The sequence below is a fragment of the Spermophilus citellus genome (assembly GCF_964194105.1).
Source record: "Spermophilus citellus genome assembly, chromosome: 1".
Classification (NCBI taxonomy): domain Eukaryota; kingdom Metazoa; phylum Chordata; class Mammalia; order Rodentia; family Sciuridae; genus Spermophilus; species Spermophilus citellus.
This window is the reverse complement of record NC_138182.1, coordinates 144,117,238-144,142,525: the sequence shown is the minus strand read 5'-3', so window position 1 is coordinate 144,142,525 and position 25,288 is coordinate 144,117,238. Positions and strand designations below refer to the sequence as shown.

The 25,288-nt window shown below is 36.0% G+C and overlaps 1 protein-coding gene across 3 annotated transcripts in view; it reads right to left on the bottom strand.

Moving 5' to 3' along the window:
* RAD50 (RAD50 double strand break repair protein) overlaps positions 1-25,288 on the bottom strand; it is a 108,781-nt gene that overhangs the window by 47,408 nt on the left and 36,085 nt on the right. For all 3 annotated transcript variants that reach the window (XM_081310847.1, XM_081310848.1, XM_081310849.1), the window contains exons 14-21: positions 19,816-20,005; positions 19,168-19,294; positions 18,533-18,726; positions 16,585-16,695; positions 15,811-15,903; positions 15,624-15,737; positions 5,595-5,722; positions 3,782-4,006 (exon numbers count right to left, since the gene is read on the bottom strand). In XM_081310847.1, the coding sequence (XP_081166973.1) occupies positions 3,782-4,006; positions 5,595-5,722; positions 15,624-15,737; positions 15,811-15,903; positions 16,585-16,695; positions 18,533-18,726; positions 19,168-19,294; positions 19,816-20,005 (1,182 nt within the window). The remainder of the gene's footprint in view (positions 1-3,781; positions 4,007-5,594; positions 5,723-15,623; positions 15,738-15,810; positions 15,904-16,584; positions 16,696-18,532; positions 18,727-19,167; positions 19,295-19,815; positions 20,006-25,288) is intronic.

The window sequence follows — 25,288 nt, the reverse complement described above, 5'->3', positions numbered from 1 at the left end:
GCCAGAAAATTAGGCAAGAGAAAGAAAGAAAAGGGATATAATTAGGAAGGGAGGAAGTCAAATTATCCATTTGCAGACAATTATATATGCAGAAAAACTAAAAGCTCCACCAAAAGACTATAAAAACTGATGTACAAATTCAGTAAAGTAGGAGGATAAACACACACCACCCCCCCACACACATCAGTAATTTTCTATATACCAATAATGAATTTGCTGAGAAAGAAATCATGAAAATACTCTCATTCACAATAACTATGAAATAACAAACAACAACAACAAAACTCCCTAGGAATAAATACCTGGGAAAGCTGGGAATGGATCCACCATTTGACCCAGCTATTGCCCTCCTCGGACTATTCCCTGAGGATCTTAAAAGAGCGTACTATAGGGATACTGCCACATCAATGATCATAGCGGCACAATTCACAATGGCTAGACTGTGGAACCAACCTAGATGCCCTTCAATAGATGAATGGATAAAAAAAATGTGGCATCTATACACAATGGAGTATTACGCAGCAATAAAAAATGACAAAATTATAGAATTTGCAGGGAAATGGATGGCATTAGAGCAGATTATGCTAAGCAAAGCTAGCCAATCCTTAAAAAACAAATGCCAAATGTCTTCTTTGATATAAAGAGAGCAGCTAAGAACAGAACAGGGAGGAAGAGCATGAGGAAAAGATTAACATTAAACAAAGACAAGTGGGGGGAGAGAAAGGGAGAGAGAAGGGAAAGCATATGGAAATGGTAGGAGACCCTCAATGTTACACAAAATTACATAGAAGAGGATGTGAGGGGAAAGGTGGGGGGAACAAGGGAGAGAATTGAACAACAGCAGATGAGGTAGAGAGGGATGATGGGTGGGGAGGGGAGGGGGGATAGTAGGGGATAGGAAAGGTAGCAGAATACAACAGTCACTAATATGCCATTATGTAAAAATGTGAGTGTGTAACCGATGTGATTCTGCAATTTGTATTTGGGGTAAAAATGGGAGTTCATAACCCAATTGAGTCAAATGTATGAAAGATGATGTATCATGAGCTTTGTAATGTTTTGAACAACCAATAAAAAAATTTAAAAAAAAACATACCCAAGGAACTAAAAACCTCTACAATAAAAAAAAAATACAAAACACCAATAAAGTAAATTGAAGACAGTCAGGCAGACAGACAGACACAGACACAGACACACACACACACACACACACACACACACACACACTCTGGAGACCTCTTACATTCATGGATTAGAAGACTTGATATTGTTAAAACGACCACACTACCCAAAGTGATATACAGATGAAAAACAATCCCAATCAAAATATCCCAGACATTCTAATAGGACTAGAAAAAACAATTTCAAAATTAACATGGAAGCACAAAAATTGTGAATAGCTGAAGTGATCAAGGCATATAAATGGACCAAAGAACAGCAGACATACAGAAATACCCATCCCCCAAATCTAATGCCTCCTTATTCTCAAGAAAAGTGCCAGAAACACACCCTGGAGAAAAGAAAGCCTCTTCAATAAAGGGTAGTAGGAAAACTGGATATCTACCTGCAAAGACAGAAACTTGACCTTCTCTCTCACCATGTTCAAGGATCAACTCAAAATAGATCAAAGAATAAAATATTAGACTTGAAATTCTGAAACTATTAGAAGAAAACATGGGGGGAAAACTTCAAAACATTAGTTCAGGTAATAGTTTTCAGGAAAGGACCCCAAAAGCACAGGAAACAAAAGCAAAAACTGATTAAGATTATCACATCAAACTAAAAGGCTTCTCTGTCAGGCACAGTAGTACATGCCTACAATCCTAGAGACTTGGGAAACTACAGCAGGAGGATTGCACGTTTGAGGTCAGCCTCAGCAATTTAGCAAAATTAAAATAAATAAATAAAAAAGGCTGAACATGTAGCTCAGTGGTAGAGTATTACAGGGTTCCATCCGTAGTACCCCGCCACACACAAATAAAAATAAAAGTAAAAATCTTTCTGTTTTCTACATAGCAAAATAATAATCAATGGAGTGAAGAAACAACCCTCAGAATGGAGAAAATATCTGACTGACAGAGGATCAATATCCAGAATACATAAAGAACTCAAAAAACAAAAAACAGGCAATCCATTTTAAAAATGGGCAAATGATCTGAAGAGACACTTCTCAAAAGAAACACAAATAACCAAAAAATATATGAAAAAATGCTTAATTGTATTAGCTGTAAGATAAATACAAATCAGAACTATAATAAGGTACCACTGAGTGGCTATTATAATACCACAGAATGGCTATTATTAAAAAAATGCTGGCAAGGATAAGGAGAAAAAGGAGTTTGTATACTGTTGAAGGGAATGAAAATTAGTATAGCCATTATGAAGAACAGTACAAAGATTCTTCAAAAAATTAAAAATAGATTCATCAAATGACCCAGTTATTCCACTTCTAGGTATATATCCAGAGGAAATGAAACCAGCATATTCACTAAATACCTGCATGCCCAAGTTTATGGTGACACTATTTACAAGATCTAAGAATTAGTCTATGTGCCCATCAACAGATGAATGGATTAAAAAATATGTGGATGTATACACAAGGGAATATAACTAGCCACAAGAATGGAATCCTGTCATTGCAGCAAAATGAATTGAACTGGAGGACTTTATGTTAAGTGAAAAAAGCCAGATACAAAAAAAAAACAAGTACCATATGTCTTTCATAAGTGGAAGCATAAAAACGTTGACCTTAAAAGAATAGTGATTACTTGAGATTGGGAAAGGTATGTGTTGGGGGGAGAGGTTGGAAAAGGAGGGATGGATTTGATCACTACACGCTATATATGCATAGATGGAAATATCACACTAACCCCATGAACACGTATGATTTGATTAGTGCACACTCTATGCATATACAGAAATATCATACTAACCCCACTAATATGTACAATTACTACATATTAATAAATAAGGGGATTGCAAATGAAGACCACGGTGATTTATTAGCCATCAGATTGGCAAATATTAAGAAATTTACAAAACTAATGAAAGAGAATGCATTAATGAAAAGCATTATGTACTGCTAGTGGTGTAAATTAGCAAAACCATTTTGGGAAACAATTTGAGACTGTAAAAGTGAGCAAACCCTACAACCCACTGCCATATAACTTTACTATGCCTCTGTTCCAAAAGATATGACAAGAATGTTCTAAGCAGCAAAGTTTGTATTAGTAAAGAACTGGAAAAACCCTATAGGAGAATGGATACACAGTGGTATATTTTCATAGTAAAATTCTGAACATTAGTGCAAATGAATGAGCTACAGCTATAAGCAACATGGATAAATAAAAGCAGAACAAAATAATAAAACAAATCCCCAGTGAGTACTGAGAATATAATGCCATTTTTACAAAGCTTAAAAATTAACACACCTATGATAAACCTAGCTTTTAAAAAGCAGAGATAGCAAAAATCTTTGTCATTGGTTACAGGAAGTGGAGATGATTGAAGGTTATGATAAGAGAAGTGCATCTAAGTGGAGGCCAGTTGGTGATAATGATAGAGTTGCTGGATTGGTTGGGAGAGGCAGAAAACTCCATCTTAATACTAATATGCTTTATAATCTAACTTCATAATTTAGGTAAATATGTGTATACATACATACATATATTCTTCTATTCTATGACATATATAAAATAAATTTTAAAAAGAAGAAAGATGACTAAAATATGCTAGCTGATATTCATGGCAATGGAAACAAAATCTCCAGCCTAATACTTACTGGTCAAGAGTCTTATAATAAATGTCCAGATCTTTGTTTACCAGCTCTGTTGTTCTCATAACAATCATCATTTCTCTATACTTTTCCTCAGCATCTCGAAACTGAGGTTCTCGAAGTTCTTTCTTAAAATGAATAATTTCTTCCTCATAACCTTTCTGTCGCCCCAATGCCAAACTGTGATTCCTTTTTATATTGTCTATGTTCTCTTCCAACTTCTGATGTTCACTGTAAAAGGGAAATATTTTTTTGTTCACAATATGTCTAAGACAGTCTAGTTTTATCTGAAATAAACAATTTTCTACAGTAATTTTTATGAAAAAGCTAGACTTCTCTATTAAAAAAAATTACTCTTGCACCCAAGTATATATAAAACTGCAACACTGACCAAAAAGAAGTAAAATAATCAAAATCTTATGATAATCTAGCAGGTTATACAGGCTTCAATGTATACTTTAAAATTTTTTATTTATTTAACAATTGTTTATTTATTAAACATCCTCTTAGGAGCTAGACATTACTCTCAAGTTTATAGACATCTGAAAGCTGGCCTGATTGTACGTTCTGTTGACATTTCTATTGTATCCTAGTTGAAGAAAGGTTTGAAAAAGAACAGATGAATTTGAACAGATGAATTTGAAATCTGATTGAATGTAAAAGGCATTATTAAGTACTAATCACAGAAATTTTTAAAATATCTGGTTTGGGTCTTTAGTAGTAAAGAATAAATTATTTCATTTAAAGTTCCTTCTAAAAACTTTCCTTTTCCAACTTGCCAGAGAAAGCACTAATATCACTGTGTTAGAGCTGAGGTTTGAGAGCTAAAGGGATGTTGGGGTCATATTCTTGGTTTTCATCATAATTTTTTCTGTGACTTTTCTGAGTCTTGGTGTCCAAATCCATAAAAAATGAAGAAGCTGAAGATAATAAGCTCTTCCAGTTATGGTCTTTGCTATCTCAAAGAAATTTTGAATAGATAAACCAAGTACTTAACCACTTGTTAGATTGTATAAATTAAATTAAAACTTCACTTTTACTATATCCTTTAGAAAATCCTAAGCATTCTTTGATTCAGATTTCTGAAAATGAACAAGGAAGAACTGAATAAATAAATGAGACCTCGATTAAAGCTGTTGAGGAGGTTAAAAATGGCAAGTACAATCTTTTACACCTGCCTAGTATTTTAGAATCAAACAGCTTTTTTGAGAATTCTTAAGTTAACTTTAATGCAGGGAAGGAAGGAACAAAATCTTTTCTGTTGTACCAGGAAGGAAGCACCCACAATAAATACCAATAATACCAAATGAAGGAAGAGTCTGGCTAATATCTCTCTCTCTCTCTCTCTCTCTCTCTCTCTCTCTCTCTCTCTCTCTCTCTCTCTCTCTCTCACATACACTCAAAATGTTCTAGTGGGCACAAAATTATAACCAGGACATAAGTCTCCATTGGCAAATTGCTCTGGAAATAACTCCACTGGCAATATCATGGACTGTACAAGTTATAAGCCAGGTAGGGCCCATAGTTGTATATTCTGTGTGCTCAGTACCACTAGTCTGTGCAGTAGGTCAGCAGAAGTCTGGGGACCTGGGATAATACTAATTACTGTTCCTTCCCGCAGTATGATTATCAATTTTATATTACTTTTCAGTAATTCAATTTTTAAGGCTATGAGATATAAAAACCGTGTCCACCTTCCTTTAAGTCTCCAAGAATATTAGGCTGAGGCTTAAATTTTTCCACAAAGTAGTTATTTAATTTCCTTACATTACAATAATAAAGACCTCTATTTAAACTAAGAACTATTTTAAAAACCCACTTTTTCATTTGTAAAACCTGCATTTGACCCATTTCCTTCAAATGTTGTTTTCTTTCTTCTTCAACTTCTTTTAGTTCCTCATTTCTTTTTCTTAAAGTGAGGTTGTCCTGTAGCCATCTTTCTTGTATCTAAATATAAATATTAAGTCAGTTAATGAAAATAATCAAGTTATGAACAGGAGATACATAACAGAAACATGCCAACAGGTAGAGCTAATTTGGCCTTACTTAGAATCATGTTAAATTGGGCAAAGGGAGAACTAACCAGTATGAAGTTATCTCTAGGCCTATACTAATCTACATGGCTAACAGTGACAGGAGGGACATCTGTAATGTAGCTTTTACTGCCCTTTCCTGACCATGATGTAAAAAGTTATTTTCCTATTTGACTGGGTGGTCCCATAACAAATGATATGAATATATATATCTTTGTGTACTTGTTTATTTATGAAGTATTTGGTTAAAAATGCTATTGAATATGTTCATCAAAACATATACAAAACAGGAATTTAATATGATGAAACAAAAAATTACACAGTTAATATCTACATTCCAGTGAATCACATCATGTCCAGAAACTCTATGATGGAACCTGCTGATCTAAAAGATAGTAAGACTCATCAATATGTACAATTTTAGTGTCTTTATGGTATCAGTTAAAAATAAGTCTAATTTTAAAAAAATCACAAGAGATCGCTACTACTGCTGAAATCTCCCTATACTTATCATGTGCCAAGACTATTAGATTCTATAAGTATATGTCAGATACAACCACTGCTTTCAAGTTTACAAGAACAGTGTAAGCATCTACCATGAATTTGGAGCATTTCGGATCTTTTTGATTAGGGCTGCTCAACAAATAAAGTCTATGCAAACATCGCAAATCCAAAAGACTGAGATCTGAAAGACTTCTGGTCTCATGTGCTTTAAATGAGACTCTCAATTTATAATGGCAAGCAGTAAGAGGTTCCATAAAAGTAGTGTTTGTCTACAAACTTCTTGATATATTCCTGGCTATTGAATTGAATTTGTAAAAACTACCTGCTACTACTCCTTAAAAAGGATAATCCCTTAGTAATGGCAGCAAAAAAAAATTTTTCCCAGTAGCTTTCCTGGTGTGTATATAATGAATTATATTGTCAAGAGATAAACACTAGGAAGCAATTTATAACTTGACTCTTTGGAATTAAAAAAAAAAATCTTGCAGAAACAATGGTGGTCTGGCCCCCATAATCCACATGTGTAAAATTTAACCTGAGTTTGCAGTCAGGACTTCTCAAATATTAAAGTGGGATATCTAATAGCCCTTGCAGCTGAGTAAAACTCAGTGATGCAGGAAGCCAAGGAGGGAAGGTCAGATTTTTGGTAATACCTTACTGCCAACAATGAAGGTCAGGGAGAAAGGCAGGTAGGAGCAAGAAGGGAAGTTAAGGATTTCTCTCACATGCTCAATGTTCACGTCCAGCCTTGACTATCTAGAAATCACCATTTTTATGTTTTTTAAAAACTTTCAAAAATTTAAGGCTACTTTCAATTTTCCTGAAAATATTATAAATAGACACAATTTTGCTAATGGCAATATTATAAGCAAAGGTAGCTAGAATGACATTTAAAAGTTCTCTGAGGCTGAGACAACCACCATATGTAGTTATAGGTAGCTGCTATAGCACTGTAGTTAGCTGCTACACCTCCTCAAAGCTCTTCCATGGGAAACTATACTATATTTCCTCATTAGGAAAAAGAAAATGTCCCAATGCCTGTTTTCATCTGATACTATGTAATACCTGAATCTGCTTTCATAACTACATGAAAGGACTCTTAGGGTTAAAGTGCCATCACATGTTAGGTAAGACTGATTTTTTGGCAAAAAATGATGTTTGTGGTCTATTTTCCTGCATGATCACCAGGAAAGCAGGCATTTCTTTCTTTTAGGTCAGCTTCTATTACTATTTAGCTTTGAAAGACAGTATATAGTGCAGTAGTTAAAAAGCAGAGGCTTTGCTGAGCATGGTGGTGCAGGCCTGTAATCCCAGCTCAGGAGGCTGAGACAGGAGGATCCCCAGCACAAAGCCAGCCTCAGCAAGGGTGAGGCGCTAAGCAACTTAGTGAGACCATCTCTAAATAAAATACAAAATAGGGCTGGGGATATGGGTAGTTGTTGAGTGATCCTAAATTCAATCCCCAGTGCCCACCGCTCCCACTCCCCAAAAAGCATAGGCTTTGAAGTCAGGTATACTTAGGCTCCAATTTTGGTACTATAACTTTTAAACACAATAATTTTGGACAGATTAGTTTAACTTTTCTGAACCTCAGTTTGCTTGTAACATGTAATGAGCTATTGTGAAGGTTACTTAAGTTAGTGTCTGTAATCAGTACAGTGCTTGGCTCAATAATTGAGAGTAAAAGCCTTCTGGGTCAAATTTATCCTTTTAACTCTAAGCTGCGAAAATTCCAATTATATCTTATAAAATATCAGAGAAAGGGAGGAAAGAAAACCAGATACAGTGATAGTATACCAGTACTGTTTTTCACTACACTAGAAATTTGACAATGTACAGTCAAATTATAAATCTGTTGCTACTTGTGTACCCGTGGTCAAGTCAGATCACCTTCATGCCCTTTGATATTGCCCTTCATTTGAAAAATAAGGGAGGCAGATTACTAGTTTTCAAATTATTTTATTCTTAGGATTAAATTTAGTAGGGCTTAAATAAGCATGTAAACAAATATTATTAGTTTTCCCAGTTTTTAAACAGCAACTCTACTGCGGTTATAGTTCAGTGGTAGAACACTTGCCTCACATGCGTGAGGTACAGGGTTTGATCCTCAGTACCACATAAAAATAAATAAATAAAATAAAGGTATAAAAAATAAAATAACATTAAAAAAAATAGCAACCCTAATCAGTTAGCTCAGATGATACATTATGCAGGCAGTTTGCTGTATTAGGTCTTTCCAAAGACAGAACTAATAGGATATATAGGTATAGATACATGAGAAGAGATTTATTAGGGCAATTGGCTTGTGTAGTCATGAAGGGTGAGGAATCTCATGATAGCAAGCTGGAGACCCTGGGATGCCGGAAGTATGGCATAGTTGAAGAGTAAAGCCTCAGAACCAGGGAGCTCAATGGAATAGCCAATGGTATAATTCTCAGTGGGAGGCCAAAGGTCTGAAAACCCAGGGGGCCACTGGTCTACAACCAGAGTCCTAAGGCCAGAGAGCCCAGAGTTCATATTCAATGGCAGAAGAAGAAGAGTAGCCTAGCTCCAGAGAAAGAAAGAGGATCTTTTTGTTGCTGTTGTTCTCCTCAGGTCTCTAGCTAATTGGATTGTGTCCATCCATCTAAGAGCAGATCTTCCATACTCAGTCCACTGACTCACAGACCAATCAACTCTGGAAACACCTTCAAACATACTCAGGGGTTACATTTTGCCAGTTCTCTAGGTATTCCTTAATTCAGTCATATTGACACCTAAAATTAACCATCAGAACCCTACCCCTTCTCAACTTGGCATCCAAACATATCTCCTTAAACTATACTTTCATATCTCCAAATAAAGACAACAAGATTATAGTTCTGCCTAACAAGGCACAACTATCCTATATTCAGTTGAAAACTCACTAAATCTCTTCCCCAGAGACTTTACAAGGAGGTAAAGTCTTTGGGTAATATTATTCCTGTCCTGATATCCCATAACTTGAATAATATGATGTAATTATTTTTTATTATTTTTTAGTTTTAGGTGGACACAATATCTTTATTATATATTTATGTGGTGTTGAGGATAGAATCCAGTGTCTGCGCATGCCAGGCGAGTGCGCTACCACTTAAGCCACGTCCCCAGCCCTATGTTGTAAAATTAATAGTATATTCTCACATTAAATAACAGCCTTTTGATCAATGTTAGACCACATATGATATGATGGTGGTCTCATAAGATTGTATTGCCTTGTAATGATGTAGCTATCTCAGTTCATGCAAATATGTTCTATGATATATGTACAAAAATGAAATTGCCTACTGACCCATATCTCAGAATTTATCCCCATCATTCAGTGAAGCTTGACTGTATATATATACACACATACAAACATTATTAACAAAATAGGAAGAAAATGCTTATGACAATTAGAGTTCTTGGTTCTGTAACTGGTCACATGGTAATAGCTGGCATTCAAAACTTCCTTCTCTTATTCATTTTACCATTATTTATTCTTTTTGCTCAGAGTTGACCATGGTTCTCTACCTGGTATGGTGACCAAAATCTTCACATTCCTGAAAATCTGAGCCATTCATAGTCCTAAGTGAAACGTGTTGTGGCAATTTTCCATTTGACCTTAATTTTACCATGGGCATGGTAAAATTAAGAGATACCCTAAAAGGATTTCCTGTGTTCCAGACATCCTATTCCTTACCCTCACTATGGAACAGTAGTCCAATTTCCCCTTGTTTGTTAGGATCAATCACCACAGCCAGTACTGTAACTTTCTTCTGTATATGTTAACTCAAAGAAATAAAGAGCCCAAAGTGACAGGGTGGCCATCTTAACTTCCTGTGCAGTGAAATGACTGTTCTGTCTCCTGGTAGCAGGATACCTCCCTCTGGAGCTAAGACTTCTAAACTGGCAGAATGTTAAGTCAGGAGAATAGGAAGCAAAAATTTTGCTAGTGGTCACTAGGGATAAGGGTCAGCTACTTCCATTTCTACCCCTTGATTACTGGACCTATGAATCCTGGCTACAGAAAAAAAAAAATGGTACCATAAATTGTTCCCTTTTTAAGAGCCCAGACAGCCTTCTGGAGAACCATGCCCCAATCCTGCAAAGTCACCTAGCTGGCACTATAAATGCATCTTCCAAAGATTATTTCAAAGTTCTATCAAGTCAGCTGCTTCAGGATGATGAGGATCATGTTAAAAACCACTGAATTCCATAAGCAGGAGCCCACTGCTATAATTCTTTAGTTGTAAGATGAGTTTCTTGGTCAGAAGCAGTACTGTGCAGAATACCATGATGGTGGATAAAGAATTCTCTAATCTTGACAGAAGCATTACGTGCAGGGAAAGCAAATCCACATTCAGAATGTCTACTTTAGTAAGGACAAAGCACTGTCCCTTCCATGCTAGAAGTGGTCCAATATAATCAAACTGCCAATAGGTAGCTGGCTGACCACCGCAGGGAATGTTGCCATATTTGGGGCATTTCATATATAAATACATTTATACAATATGTAGTCTTTTAAGACTAGCTTCTTTTGCTTAGCATAATGTTTTAAAGGTTCATGTCATGGAAGATACTAATACATCATTCCTTTTTATGACTGAAAAATATCCCTCTACAGTCATATACTACATTATGTTTATCCATTCATCAGCTGATAGTCATTTGGGTCGCTTCCACATTTTGATGGCTATGAATAATGCTGCTAAGAACATTTCTTGTACCAGTTTCATGGGAATATATGTTTTCAATTTCTTGATTCAATGCCTAAGAATGGAAGAACCCAGATGATTTTGATGGGTGGCCCTAGCTAAGAATCATTGCTTTCAAAACACTGTAACATGTATTTTAAGTTTCTTTTTTTTTTTTTGGTCTCTATAATCTGGATAGTCTTTTTTTTTTTATTGGTTGTTCACAACATTACAAAGCTCTTGACATATCATATTTCATAAATTAGATTGAAGTGGGTTATGAACTCCCAATTTTACCCCAAATGCAGATTGCAGAATCACGTCGGTTACACATCCACAATTTTACATAATGCCCTATTAGTAATTGTTGTATTCTGCTACCTTTCCTATCCCCTACTATCCCCCCTCCCCTTCCCTCACATCTTCTCTCTCTACCCCATCTACTGTAATTCATTTCTCTCCTTGTTTATTTTCCCATTCCCCTCACAACCTCTTATATGTAATTTTGTATAGCAATGAGGGTCTCCCTTCATTTCCATGCAATTTCCCTTTTCTCTCCCTTTCCCTCCCATCTCATGTCTCTGTTTAAAGTTAATCTTTTCTTCCTGCTCTTCCTCCCTACTCTGTTCATAGTTGCTCTCATTATATCAAAGAAGACATTTGGTATTTGTTTTTTAGGGATTGGCTAGCTTCACTAAGCATAATCTGCTCTAGTGCCATCCATTTCCCTGCAAATTCCATGATTTTGTCATTTTTTTAGTGCTGCATAATATTCCATTGTGTATAAATGCCACATTTTTTTTTTATCCATTCATCTATTGAAGGGCATCTGGGTTGGTTCCACAGTCTAGCTATTGTGAATTGTGCTGCTATGAACATCGATGTGGCAGTATCCCTGTAGCATGTTCTTTCAAGGTCTTCAGGGAATAGTCCGAGAAGGGCAATAGCAGGGTCAAATGGTGGTTCCATTCCCAGCTTTCCCAGGAATCTCCAAACTGCTTTCCAAATTGGCCGCACCAATTTGCAGTCCCACCAGCAATGTACAAGTGTACCCTTTTCTCCACATCCTCGCCAGCACTTGTTGTTGTTTGACTTCATAATGGCTGCCAATCTTACTGGAGTGAGATGGTATCTTAGGGTGGTTTTGATTTGCATTTCTCTGACTGCTAGAGATGGTGAGCATTTTTTCATGTACTTGTTGATTGATTGTATATATGCTCCTCTGAGAAGTGTCTGTTAAGTTTCAATCATATCACTTTCTCTAGAACCTCCTCCTCAAGAGCTGATGCTGACACATGTTTAAAATAAAAGCCCAATTAAGTTTGTTAAAAGACACAGTTCTTATTAGTCTACACAGAGTCCTCTTTTCAGAGGAACAGAGACATTTTTCTCTGATCTTAGTGGAGGGAACTTGTTTCTCTTAGCTTTGATAAAAGGTGAAATCTTAACTAATTGTGACTTTCTCTCTTAACTGGACTACTAGAATCTTTAGCAAGCCTATTAGACTTTTTTCTTTTTTTGGTACCAGAAATTGAACCCAGGGGCACTTAACCACTGAGCCACATCCCAACCCACCCCCCTTCCCCAAGTGTTTTATTTAGAGACAGAGTCTTGATGAGTTGTTTAGGGCCTTGCTAAGTTGTTGAGGCTGGCTTTGAACTCACAATCCTCCTGTCTCGACCTCCTGAGCTGCTGAGATACAGGTGTGTGCCACCATGTCTGGCCAGACTTCATTTATATATATAAATACAGACACTTTATACACACTTATACACTTCTCTCCTGGTTTCATTACCTTCTTGTCCTTATATTACTTTGTTTTCACCTTAACTGAATATGTATTTGACAATGCTCTACTATTTCTAAGTTTGTAAATAATTTCTGTTAATAAGGCAGGTTACAAAGAAAACTGATGCCATCAGATTCACTAAGCTCAGACCACCAATTTGAAAAAGATCACAGATTGGTAAATATTAAGTTTTTGAATATGTCTGTATATAAGTATATACATACAGAGAGGCAGGGAGCTGTATAGATTGTGATTTTATATAGTCAACCCATATATAAACTAGTGATAATTAAGTTCTTTGTAATACACAATTCATAAATATATACTGTATTTGGCATTTATGAGGTCACCAATTTACCTTTGACTGGTATTTGAAATTCCTGTTACAGTCAGAGATTCAGAAGAAAGCTGATCTGGATAATCTTCAAAGATTTTTAATCATTTATAACCAAGTGATTATAACAGTCAAATGGAAAATTTTGTTTAAAATATGAGAACAGAAAAATTATGCAGTTTTCCATGACATTAACAACCATGGCTGCCTAAGACATGTTAAAGATAGTATCTCTATGTGGTTTTAATTATGTTGTAGAAATTGATTTCCTTAATAGAGAAATAAGTGAAAAAGGAAATCAATTGTGAAATGACTTAATATTATAAATATTTTCCCTCACAGGTAACTTTTTTTTGGTCCTCACAAAATTATCTTTTATTTTTCATTCTCCTTGTATGAAGGAGTGAATGATGGAAGTCTATGGGGGCAGAAACCAAAAGGCATAGAGGGTTTTGAGAAAAACAGATATTTAAATTACCAGAGATATGGGCCAGCCCTTGAGTTAGCCCAAGTAAATCCAATAAATCTCACACACAGGCAAAATCCCTCTATGTTAATTCTGTTCATATCAATCAAAACTGAATAAGGATGTGCAACCCTTGGTAATATATTTTTCATTTTTTAAAATTATTTTTTATCATTCTCCCTTAGTATTTTTTTTAAATGGTGGCTTATTTCAGCTGTGCTTAAGGAGAACAAAAGTAAAAAATGTTAGGCCATGCATAGACCAGAATGTTAAGGCCAGAGTTTTCTAAGGACTCTTAAGGGTAAAAATTATCCCAGGTTAAACCATAAATTCAATATTTTTCTTAGGACTGCAATAGTTCAAGATGGTACACAAACATCTTCCCTTACCTGTATAAGCAATTCAATATAGTAACTAAGTCAAAATATTGTCAATATAGTGAAATAGCACCCTCAGAGCATAAAATTTAAAAAGTCAATTCAAATTATGGTATCAATCATGTGATTGTATTGCATGATCCGCAATTAATGCATGACAAAAGTCTTATGTTACCACATATAACAATGAATCCTTCAGAAAGAATACATTAATGATCTTAAGTTTTTTGACTCAAGAAATGAAACAAGGAAATTATTAGTGAATTTCCTGTGAAATAAAAGGGGAAAAAAAGACACCACATAGAAACACAGAATGAACAGAGCAGAGTAATATAAAATTGGACACTGACCTTAAGCTATATTTAATATCATTGGATATGAGTGTTATGGATGATTCTGACTACGGGATTTTCACCTCACAGCTACATGGAGCTCAACACACTAACTCCATAACAAAGCAGGGATTGTCCAACTAAGGTTCTTAGCTATACTGACTTCTATATTATATCCCAAAAAAGGCAGGTCCTAATCCCCCTTACAAATAACTTTAAAGAATTCTAAGAGACCTTGTAGTCTAAAGAAGATGTAGCCCAGCCACATCGATGTTCATAGCAGCACAATTCACAATTGCTAGACTGTGGAATCAACCCAGATGCCCTTCAATAGATGAATGGATTAAAAAAAATGTGGCATTTATACACCATGGAGTATTACGCAGCACTAAAAAATGACAAAATCACGGAATTTACAGGGAAATGGATGGCACTACAGCAGATTATGCTTAGTGAAGCTAGCCAATCCCTAAAAAACAAATACCAAATGTCTTCTTTGATATAATGAGAGCAACTAAGAACAGAACAGGGAGGAAGAGCAGGAAGAAAAGATTAACATTAAACAGAGACATGAGGTGGGAGGGAAAGGGAGAAAAAAAGGGAAATCACATGGAAATGGAGGGAGACCCTCATTGTTATACAAAATTACATATAAGAGGTTATGAGGGGAATGGGATAACAAACATGGAGGGAAATGAATTACAGTAGATAGGGTAGAGAGAGAAGATGGGAGGGGAGGGGAGGGGGGATAGTAGAGGATAGGAAAGGTAGCAGAATACAACAGTCACTAATATGGCAGTATGTAAAAATGTGATGTGTAACCGATGTGATTCTGCAATCTGTATTTGGGGTAAAAATGGGAGCTCATAACCCACTTGATTCTAATGTATGAATATGATATGTCAAGAGCTTTGTAATGTTGTGAACAACCAATAATAAAAAAAAAGGTACAGAATAAATAAATGGTATGATCCCATCTGTCAAAGTAAATTTAAACATACATATAAATAAATCTAAACTTATCTATCCTTCTATCTGCTGGTATATGAATAAAAAACTTAGGAGCAAATAAGAAATTGCAACAATAAAGACATCTAGAAATGAAACTGGGAATTAGGAGGAGAAGGACACTTAATCTTCTGTCTTCGTGTTTAAAAATTTACCAGATGGGCCTTTTATTGAAAATAAAAATGAAAAATAAAGAACAACAAAAAGAACATGTAATTACAATTGCCTTCTGTTTGCATTTATACTCAATGGGATCTTCTAAAACTAGAGAAAAGAATGTTTATGTGATACCATCAGCAAAAAAGACCTACCTTCTGTGTATCAATATCTTGTCTCATGATTCCCATTTCTTTATTTATCTTTTCTTTGTTTTTGTCACATTCACTTAGTTGAGCTATTACTTTATTAAGTTCAATTTCTTTTTGCTACAAAAAAAGAAAAACTTTTAAGTGCATGAAACAAAAATAACTAAATAAATAATTTTAAGTTTTAAATTACCTTCTTATAGTCATCTTTTCCATCTTGAATATAATTCTCAATGTCTTTCATGTAACCATGAATATTTTTAATCTTCTCTTTGATATCATTCAGCTGTGGAAAAGTATTTATTAAATTTATACTAGTTGGGACCAGGACACTTAATAAGTAGCACAGTGAAACAGTGGCTTGGAAGTAGGAATTTTCAGTTCCAACCTCCACTACTATAAAATTTTATAATCTTAAGTAAGTCCTCTTATTACCAATGGGAATGGATTAAATAGTCTCAATTTTTAACTTCTATTTTAGATCAAGAGGCAAAATATTTTAAATTTTAATTCTTATTCTAACAAGTATCTCTAATATCAATGTTATTTGTGGATTTAACTCAACAGTACAGACCTGCCTAACATGTACAAAGCCCTAGGTTCAATCCCTAGTACCTCTCCTTCTCTTAAAAAATAATATACATATATATAATGAATCTGAAAATACTATTAATCTTATCAAGCTATTTAATTTCACATGAAATGATAGTGCTGTAAATCTAAGTTTAATAAAGATATTTTCTAAATAAATACATAAATGAAATCTTGGGGCTGGGGATGTGGCTCAAGCGGTAGCGCGCTTGCCTGGCATGCGTGCGGCCCGGGTTCGATCCTCAGCACCAAATACCAACAAAGATGTTGTGTCCGCCGAGAACTAAAAAATAAATATTAAAAAATTCTCTCTCTCTCTCTCCCCTCTCTCACTCTCTCTTTAAAAAAAAAAAAAAAAAGAAAAAAGAAATCTTACTTTATCCTGTGCTATTTTGTTGCTTGTATGTTTTTTGTTGATTAATTCTTCTTTTTCCTGCTGGAACTTTTCCAGTGTTGTTTCCAAAGGATTTATCTGCTCTTTAGCATCCTAAAAAAACAAAAAATAGAAATCTTAATAAATGCCCTTTTTATGTGCCAGGCTTTAAAGTCAACTCATTTACTCTTTTTGACAACCCTATGAGAAAGTTACCACTATTTTCATCCCTTTACTTCAGGCACAGAGAAAAATGTGTCCAGGGTTAAAACAGTAAATGATATAGCCAAGATTCTAACCCAATCTATCTACAGAGTTTATTCTCTTAACCACTATGCAACACTGTCTCAGTCACCGACTTGATTCTTGGTCGAGGCTGTGTGCTCCCTATTCTATTATTATGTGGCTTCAGGCATGCATTTTCATGAGTTTAATAGGGGCTGATGTCAGCTCTGTGTGACCAGAGAACAGGAAAAAAAAGCTCATTTGGTTCATGATTCTCTTATACATGGGACTATGACGGCAAAACCACTTTTGTCCTTATACTTAAGCCTACTAAGTGGTTATTATATGGTAATAAAAGTATACTCATGTTGGTATGTGAAAGGAAGGGAGTTTTCAAGTAATAAACTATTTTACTGATCAGAAATCTCCATTATTTATCCTTGGAACATCTGTACAACATATTTATACAATAACCACTATTCAAAAAATGACTCTCAACCACCTTATGATCCTGAAATATCTACTAAACCTATAAAGACAGATATAATTATTTAGGATTACTTCACTGTAGGTGTATTTTCTCATAGTGAAAAGTGGTATGGTGCAGTGGGAGGTCAAATGTCTTCAGTATAAGAAGACATATCTGAAAATCAATGCTGCCTCCTATTAGGTGCGTGAACTTGGGCAACTCATGGGACATTTGAAAATATCCATTTCTTTTACTACAAAAAGAAGCTTTAATCATCTGTTTCAATAGTGTGGCTAAAACACTGAATGTTTTAAAATCAAAGTGATTTATAAGGAGTAAAAAAATAATAAATGCAAAGTAATACTATTTTTACATTATATTCTAAGTTTCTGATAATCTGTATTCAAAATTGTTTAAGAACTAAAAAAACATTTATAGTAATTAGTGATAAATGGATTCAGTAATTTATTCAGTATTTACCGAATGATCATGTATAATTATGAAAACTGCTGGGTGTAGTGGCGTACACCTGTAATCCTAGCAACTCAGGAGGCTAAGGCAGGAGGACTGCAAGTTCAAGGCCAGTCTCAGCAACTAAGCAAGGCCCTAAGCAATCTACCAAGAACCTATCTCAAAATAAAAAATAAAAAGGACTGGGGATGTAGATCAGTGGTTAAATGCCCCTGGATTAAATTCCAGTACCAAAAAAAGAAAATAATAATAATATTAATATTTAAAAAATAAAAATAAAAAAAACCTAGGTTAACGTTTCTAGACTGTTCATAGGTTAAGTCTTAGATATGAATAATCTATATTAGGCATGGCAAATGCATTCCAGTACATGTGGTAACTCAGTGCCTGTTACACTGTATTGGTAAGGAGTCTGAGACCACATCTAGAATCAAATGGAAACAATGCTCTGATGGTACATGTCTACAATGGACATAGCATCCACAGATAACACAAATATCTCACACAGGAAGGAACCTTTATATAGATTAATCTAGCCACAACCTGACTACTTCCAATAACATGAAGTTCACTGCTTAACCAAGCAGCTGGTACTTCCTACCATTGCCAAACTCCTCTTTCCAGAAATCTTTACTTATTAGGACAAATTCTGTCACTCAGGAAGCACAAAATCGTAACATTTTCATTTGATCCTCACAGCAACTACAGTTCTGATCATTATGTCAATAAATATGATTTCATATATTTGAACTAATTTTAAAAACAAACATGTAAGAACTGTTATACCTTTATCTCTCTATATAAAGACTGAACTTCAGTGGATAATTCTACAGTCTGCTCCTCTAGTTGCTGACGACGCTGCAAGTTAGTGGATATCTGAAGTTTCTCTGATTTAAGATCATTTGTTGTACTTTTTAGGTGTTGAATTTGTTCCTGCTGGTCCTGTATAAGTTTACGATTCAATTCGATCTTGCTGGAAACTACGCAAAAACATATTGACATGATGATTAGTGAAAGGGCACACAAAATACTATTGGCATCATCCTTTCAGTTTTTATAGTACTGTGGAATCCACCAAGGCTGAATTTCTGTGGGCTCCACTGACCGCATCAAAAGTATAAAAAGAACCCCTCCAGTTCCCAAAACTGCGTGCTGTCCTCTCCTGACTACTCACAGGTAAAACTCCCAGGGTAGATGTTATTGAGAAAGAGTACAGTTCATTCAACACTCCCCTACCATCCCCGAATCTGTTGTGCAAAAGCAAGGGAACAAACAAGTGATGCTTTCAAAAAACGAGAATGGACATACTTTGGACTAAAAGGAAGAAAGTTCTTTGTCCATGTAACAGGTATAAAATTCACCATAAAAGCACATGTTGGCAATGTTGAAATCTTTATGGTTAAGGAAACAGACTATATTACCTGTGTCTAATTTGTGTTGTTTTTCTTGTTTCTCCTGGTTTACTTGTTGAACAGTTCGATCCAAGTCTATTCCTTGTAGTTTAGCTGCTTGCTGTGCAATTTTTCTTTCAACATCTTTAAGTTCCATCTTAAGAACAAAATAGTTATTTCCTCTAAGAAATGTATTGCATTATATTTCAAAAGCTTTTAAGCAGAGTTTAATAGTATAAAAGCAAAATTAATTTTTAGCAACTCAAATGAGGTAAAAAAAGGAAGTTGACTAAAAATGAGAAACAGAATTACGTCTTAATTTTTATAATCTATGAATAAAAAATTTAAACTCAAGAATATAAATCAAGAAAGGATGGGAGAGGAGGAGTAGGGAGGATAGGAAGGGCAGCAGAATAGAATAGACAATATGATTAATGTATGTACATTCCATGTATGTATTATATATCAAAATGCATTCTACTGTCATATATGACTAAAAAAATAAATAAAAATTTAAAAAAAAGAATATAAATCAATCAAATGTTCCCTGAGGCTACCTAGAATTCTAAACATGATATATATACCTGAAAACTAGATACTATTTTTAACACTCTTACATTTCACATTTGTGTCACTAAGAAATAAGTTTTATTCTGCCTTATACTACAATAAACTTACCTGGAACCTCTCCATAATTGTAACATCTGTCAGACATACTTTAGCACTTTCTTCTTCAGGTATTATTGTACCTAAAAGTGTTTCCTGTTCTTCTATGTCACTCTTTAGGCGCTGTATGTCTCTATTGACATTCTGTAGTTTGTTTCTTAATTCTGGTATTTCCTTCTCCTTCAAATCAATTATGCTTTGCCTTAACAGAAAACAAACAATTAAAAACAATCTATCTGAAGTTTTCTCATAGTTAGACTGAGGCTATGCATTTTTGGCAAGAATACCATACAAATGTTGTTGTTCCTTTTCTAAGCATTATATCAATGGCTACTTGATGTCACTAAGTCTTATTACTGGTGATGTTAATCTTATTCACTTGGTTAAGTGGTTTTCAGCCAGGTTTCTCCACTGTAAAGTTACTATTTTTCTCTTTGTAAATAAAAAATCTTAGAATAGACATAAAGAGAATATGTAACTGTCCTGCTTCTCAAACTTCTGTGCACTGATTTTAGTATCCATTGCTACCAATACCAATCTTACTTGCAATTATTATTACTAGGGTTGCCTGCCAAACTGAGAAAGAACCTACAAATTAACTGACCATACTCATCAAAATATCAAGGTCAGCTCGTTGCACTGGTGCACACCTATAATCCCAGAGACTCAGGAGGCAGAGGCAGGAGGATCACAAATTCAAAGCCAGCTTCAGCAACTAAGTATGACCCTAAGCAGCTTAGTGAGACTCTGTCTCAAAATAAAAAATAAAAAGGGCTGGGATATGGTTCAGTGGTCAAACATCCCTGGGTTCAATACCTGGTACCAACAACAACAAAAAAGTGTCAAGGTCATAAAAGACAAAGAAAGATTGATGAACTATTATAGACTGCTGAAGCCTTAGAAGAAATAACAACTAAATACAATGTAGGATCCTGGGTTGTATCCTGAATCAGAAAAAGAAGAGTAATAGAAAAATTGTTGCAATTCAAATATGACTTGTTATTTAGTAAAATTAAAGTCCTGATTTTGAAACTGTGTTATGATTACGTAAATTTTTAATATCAGGAGAAGCTGGGTGAGGGGTCTATGTGAATTCTCCATACCATTTTTACAAGTTTTCCATTAAGTAGAAAATTATTTCAAAATTTAAATTTTTTAAAAAATTACAGAGAGGAAGGAAAGAAGCCAGCCACTCAGCCAAATACTACAAAGGTTAAAGATATAAAAACTGTCAACCCTTTTTATTGTCACTAATGAACTGCTGCCTCTAAGACAGGTACTGGCTCCATACATATTGTTTGTGAACACCTCTGAAGCAATAGAACTTGTATTAAATCTTTTTAAAAAATAAAGTTTATTTCAGAAAAATTCCAAATTCTTATTTAAAATTAGTACAGTAAGTTAAAGTGATATAATAAAGTAATTGCTAACAGGAATCTTATAAAGGAAAAGAAAACCCTGAAACTCAAGGGCTGGCTCTTACATACTGTAATCATACAATAGTTAAAAAATAATGTGTTCTATGATATGACCAAGAAATGTGAACCTGAATTGATATATGGTAACAGATCTTTTTTTTAATATCACAGAAATATTAAGTATTCTTATTTTATATATAAGTAAGTATGAAGGTATGCAGGTGATGAGCAATTAATTCCACACTTATATTACTTACAGAATATTGTTATCAGACCAATTGGTCCTACATTATGTTCTCAGTACCTGAAAACTGACACAACTAGAGAGCCTAATGAAGGTCAAGCATTCACAAAACTGGGGTGTCTTTGTGAAAAACTATAGGCATACATTTTTTATGTTCACACACACACACACACACACACACACACACACACACACACACACACACAAAGCCCTTTATCAATGAGGTGCAGGTTTTGGTGTCCCAATTCTTCCCTGCTGGTACTGGTGACAGAACCCAGGGGTGCTCTACTGCTGAGCTACAATATATCCTTAGTCCTCTTAGTTTTAAAATTTTGAGACAGGGTCTTGCTAAGTTCCCCAGGCTAGCCTTGAACTTGTGATCCTCCTGTCTCAGCTTCCTGAGTCACTGGGATTACAGTTGTGTCCCCCAACACTCTGCTTGGTCTGTTCTTTTTTGATAATAGATATAAGATGCTAAAATAACTGTTCTAATAAAAAGTAAAGAAACTTCCCTGGAGAATGGGCTACTGAGATCTGTTAGGGTTCTCTTTGAGTTATTTTCATTTTATGATATTTTTATTTTTTATTTCCGCTATTCATTTTTCTCCTGGTTCTCAATTTTTATTAATATTATTTCAACAAATAATTAATACACATAGTTATGAGCTATGCAATGTTTTCATATAGGCATACAAGGTAGAATGATTAAATCAATTTATCATATCTATCTCCTTGCCTATTATTTTTTATGGTAAGACATCTAAAACTTATTTTTGGGGGTTTTTTTTCTTTTTCTTTTTCCCCAGAAACTCAATTCACCTATTTATTTTTTTTAATATTTATTTTTTAGTTATCAGCGGACACAACATCTTTGTATGTGGTGCTGAGGTTCGAACCCGGGCCGCACGCATGCCAGGTGAGCGCGCTACCGCCTGAGCCACATCCCCAGCCCCAATTCACTTATTTTTGACAGTTCCAAAGGCATTGTACATAAAAGGGCCCACAAAAATATGATAATGAAGCGGGGGAAAAAAACTTTGGGAGCAATGGAAAATGTTAGATGAGTTTTTATTTAAATGAGGTTCTATAATAAATGAACCTGAGTCAGTACTAGACAAAATGATAAACAGATGTATTTTCAGCTAAGATTTCATTCACAATGGCAGTCTCAAATTAAGTGTAGGGCTTTAAATGAAAATATTATTTTCCCCAAAGAAGAGAAGCATAATTTGGTCTCCTACTACTCCTTCTAAGCTCATCTTTCACTACTTTTTCTTTGGCCGTCAGGTCAAGCATGCTGCAGAGATTTTTATGCTGCTTGAAATGTTCTTGCCCTGGGCAAATGTGTACCTGGCTCCCTCAGTTCTCTGAAGTATCCACTCGAATGCTACCTTCATCAGCAACTTCCCTCCCATTACCCTTTAGCCACTTGGTATCACCTTATCCTACTGTTCTTTTCTCGATGGCACTGATCATCACCAGTACACTGTATATTTACTTATTTGTTTACTGTCTTTTCCCTACTAGCATATAAACTCCATGAGGGCGGGGACTTTGTCTAATTTGTCTACTGCTGCATTACCAGTGCCCCAGAAGAGTATCTATTAAGTATGTACTGGCTGACAAATGGTATCTGATAAATATAACCTTTCTTGTTATTTCATTACTTCAACATCAATAATCATCCTCACTTTATATGCTATTTCACCAATAAATAACTCTCTAAGTGACGATGACAAATGAATCTCAAAAATGATACTGACCCAGGAGGCATATAATAGATAGTATCCTATACAACCAGAGCTGGAAAAAATCTTAATGGTCATCTAAGTCAACCCCCTCACTTTATATGGGGAAAATTAAGGCCCAGATCTTTCATAATGTTATTTCCTTGGAGAGAGAAAGCCCTCTCTCATAGATACTAATCTCATTATTCTCCAGGATGGCATCCCACTGGAGGAAAACAATCTAGGAGCAATCATTAGCTTACTCTTTTGGTTTTCATGTTTTAGTACTTTTAATAAAAATGGTTTCACCATGTTTTTACTTAGAAGCCCTGTAACACCTTGGTCTCTTTTTAGTGTTTCTTCTGGAACTTTTCTAACTTCAGGTTCTTTTTTTTAAGCTGTCAACGAACATTTATTTATTTATTTATTTATTTATTTATTTATTTAGGTGATGAGAAGTGAACTCAGTGCCTCACACATGCTAGTCAAGTGCTCTACCACTGAGCTACAACCCCAGCCTCAGCTTCTTCTCTTAATGTGTGGTGACCAGAATGGCACAAGGTGCTGCTATAGATCTAAGGTTACTAGGTAGATTAAAGTCAGTCACAAATTCTTTGACTCTCCTCCCATCGAGAGGAAGAGTATCTCCTATGATTTAATCTTGGCAGGCTCTTTGGGTTCCCTGACCAATAGAAAATGACAGCAGTTGTCATTGTGTTGGTTTTGGGCCCAGACCTTGAGACTTGCAGCTTTTATTTCCTGCCTGTTGGAATACCTGCACTTGGGAAACTTCCTTTGGTAGCCCAGCCACTGTGCTGCCAAAGTTCCGACACAATGTGGAGGCCACGTGAAGGCATCCTGTTTGACAGCTCCAGCTGAGCTCGCAGCCATCAGCCAGCAGTCAGCATCACTGCTGCCAGGAATGAACTGTCCTGAATGTCCAGCCCTGTTGAGCCTTGAGATGAGTATGGCCAGTTTCTGACTGCAGCCACCTGAAAGACCCCAGGTGAGAACCACTCAGCTGAGCCTGGGCACTTCACAAAAATCATGAAAAATCATTAAAAAAATCACTGCTGTGAGGCTCTAAGTTTTGAGGATGTTTGTTATGCAGCAATAAATAAGTGGAACAGATCCTACAGTTCTTCACTCATCAGTTATCAAAGTTATAACATAAGAGGAATTGTGCAGACAAAACAATGAATAAGACAGGTACCTTACTTATTCTGAGAAGGGTCTTGAACTACTGCTCTATCTCCTTATCAAATTTTTTCTGTGGCATCACTGAACTGATGCTTATACTAGTTACCTATTATTGCATAATAAAATAACCACAAGCTGCACCTGCAAGGTAGGCGGACCTGCGACCCACCAGCAGGTCAGGCCCAGCAACCTACCAGAAGGTCAGGCCCAGCAACCTGCGGAGTGACAGAGCTGCCCCACGTGCCTGCAGGGTAGGCGGACCTGCGACCCACCAGCAGAAAAGGTCCAGCGGCCTGCTGAGGGGCAGGCCCGCCCCCTCCCCCCGTGCCTGGAAGGTAGGCGGATCTGTGACCACTGGCAGATCAGGCCCAGCGGCCTGCTGAGGGGCGGAGCCACCCCCTCCCCCTGCACCTGCAAGGTAGGTGGACCTGCGACCCACCAGCAGGTCAGGCCCAGCAACCTGCGGAGTGGCAGAGCTGCCCCACGCTCCTGCAGGGTAGGCGGACCTGCGACCCACCAGCAGAACAGGTCCAGCAGCCTGCTGAGGGGCAGGCCCGCCCCCTCCCCCAGGGTAGGCGGACCTGCGACCTACCGGCAGAGCAGACCTAGCGGCCCGCCAGCGTGGTAGACAGATCACCCCAATTGGAGGAGGATCACAGCCACTGCCTGCCCTGCAAGGGACATTTTTCAACTATACAAGAGCAATATAAATAAATAGAGGGAAAATTTCAAAAACACAACAGTTTCACCAAGCAGAAAGAAACGCGAGCAGTATGAAAAGACAAGGAAAGAAAGGACCACAAGCAATGCAGGTCAACTCAACTTTAGAAGAGGTAATAGCTGCAACAGATGGAATGTCAGATAAAGAGTTCAGGATATACATGCTTCAGATGATC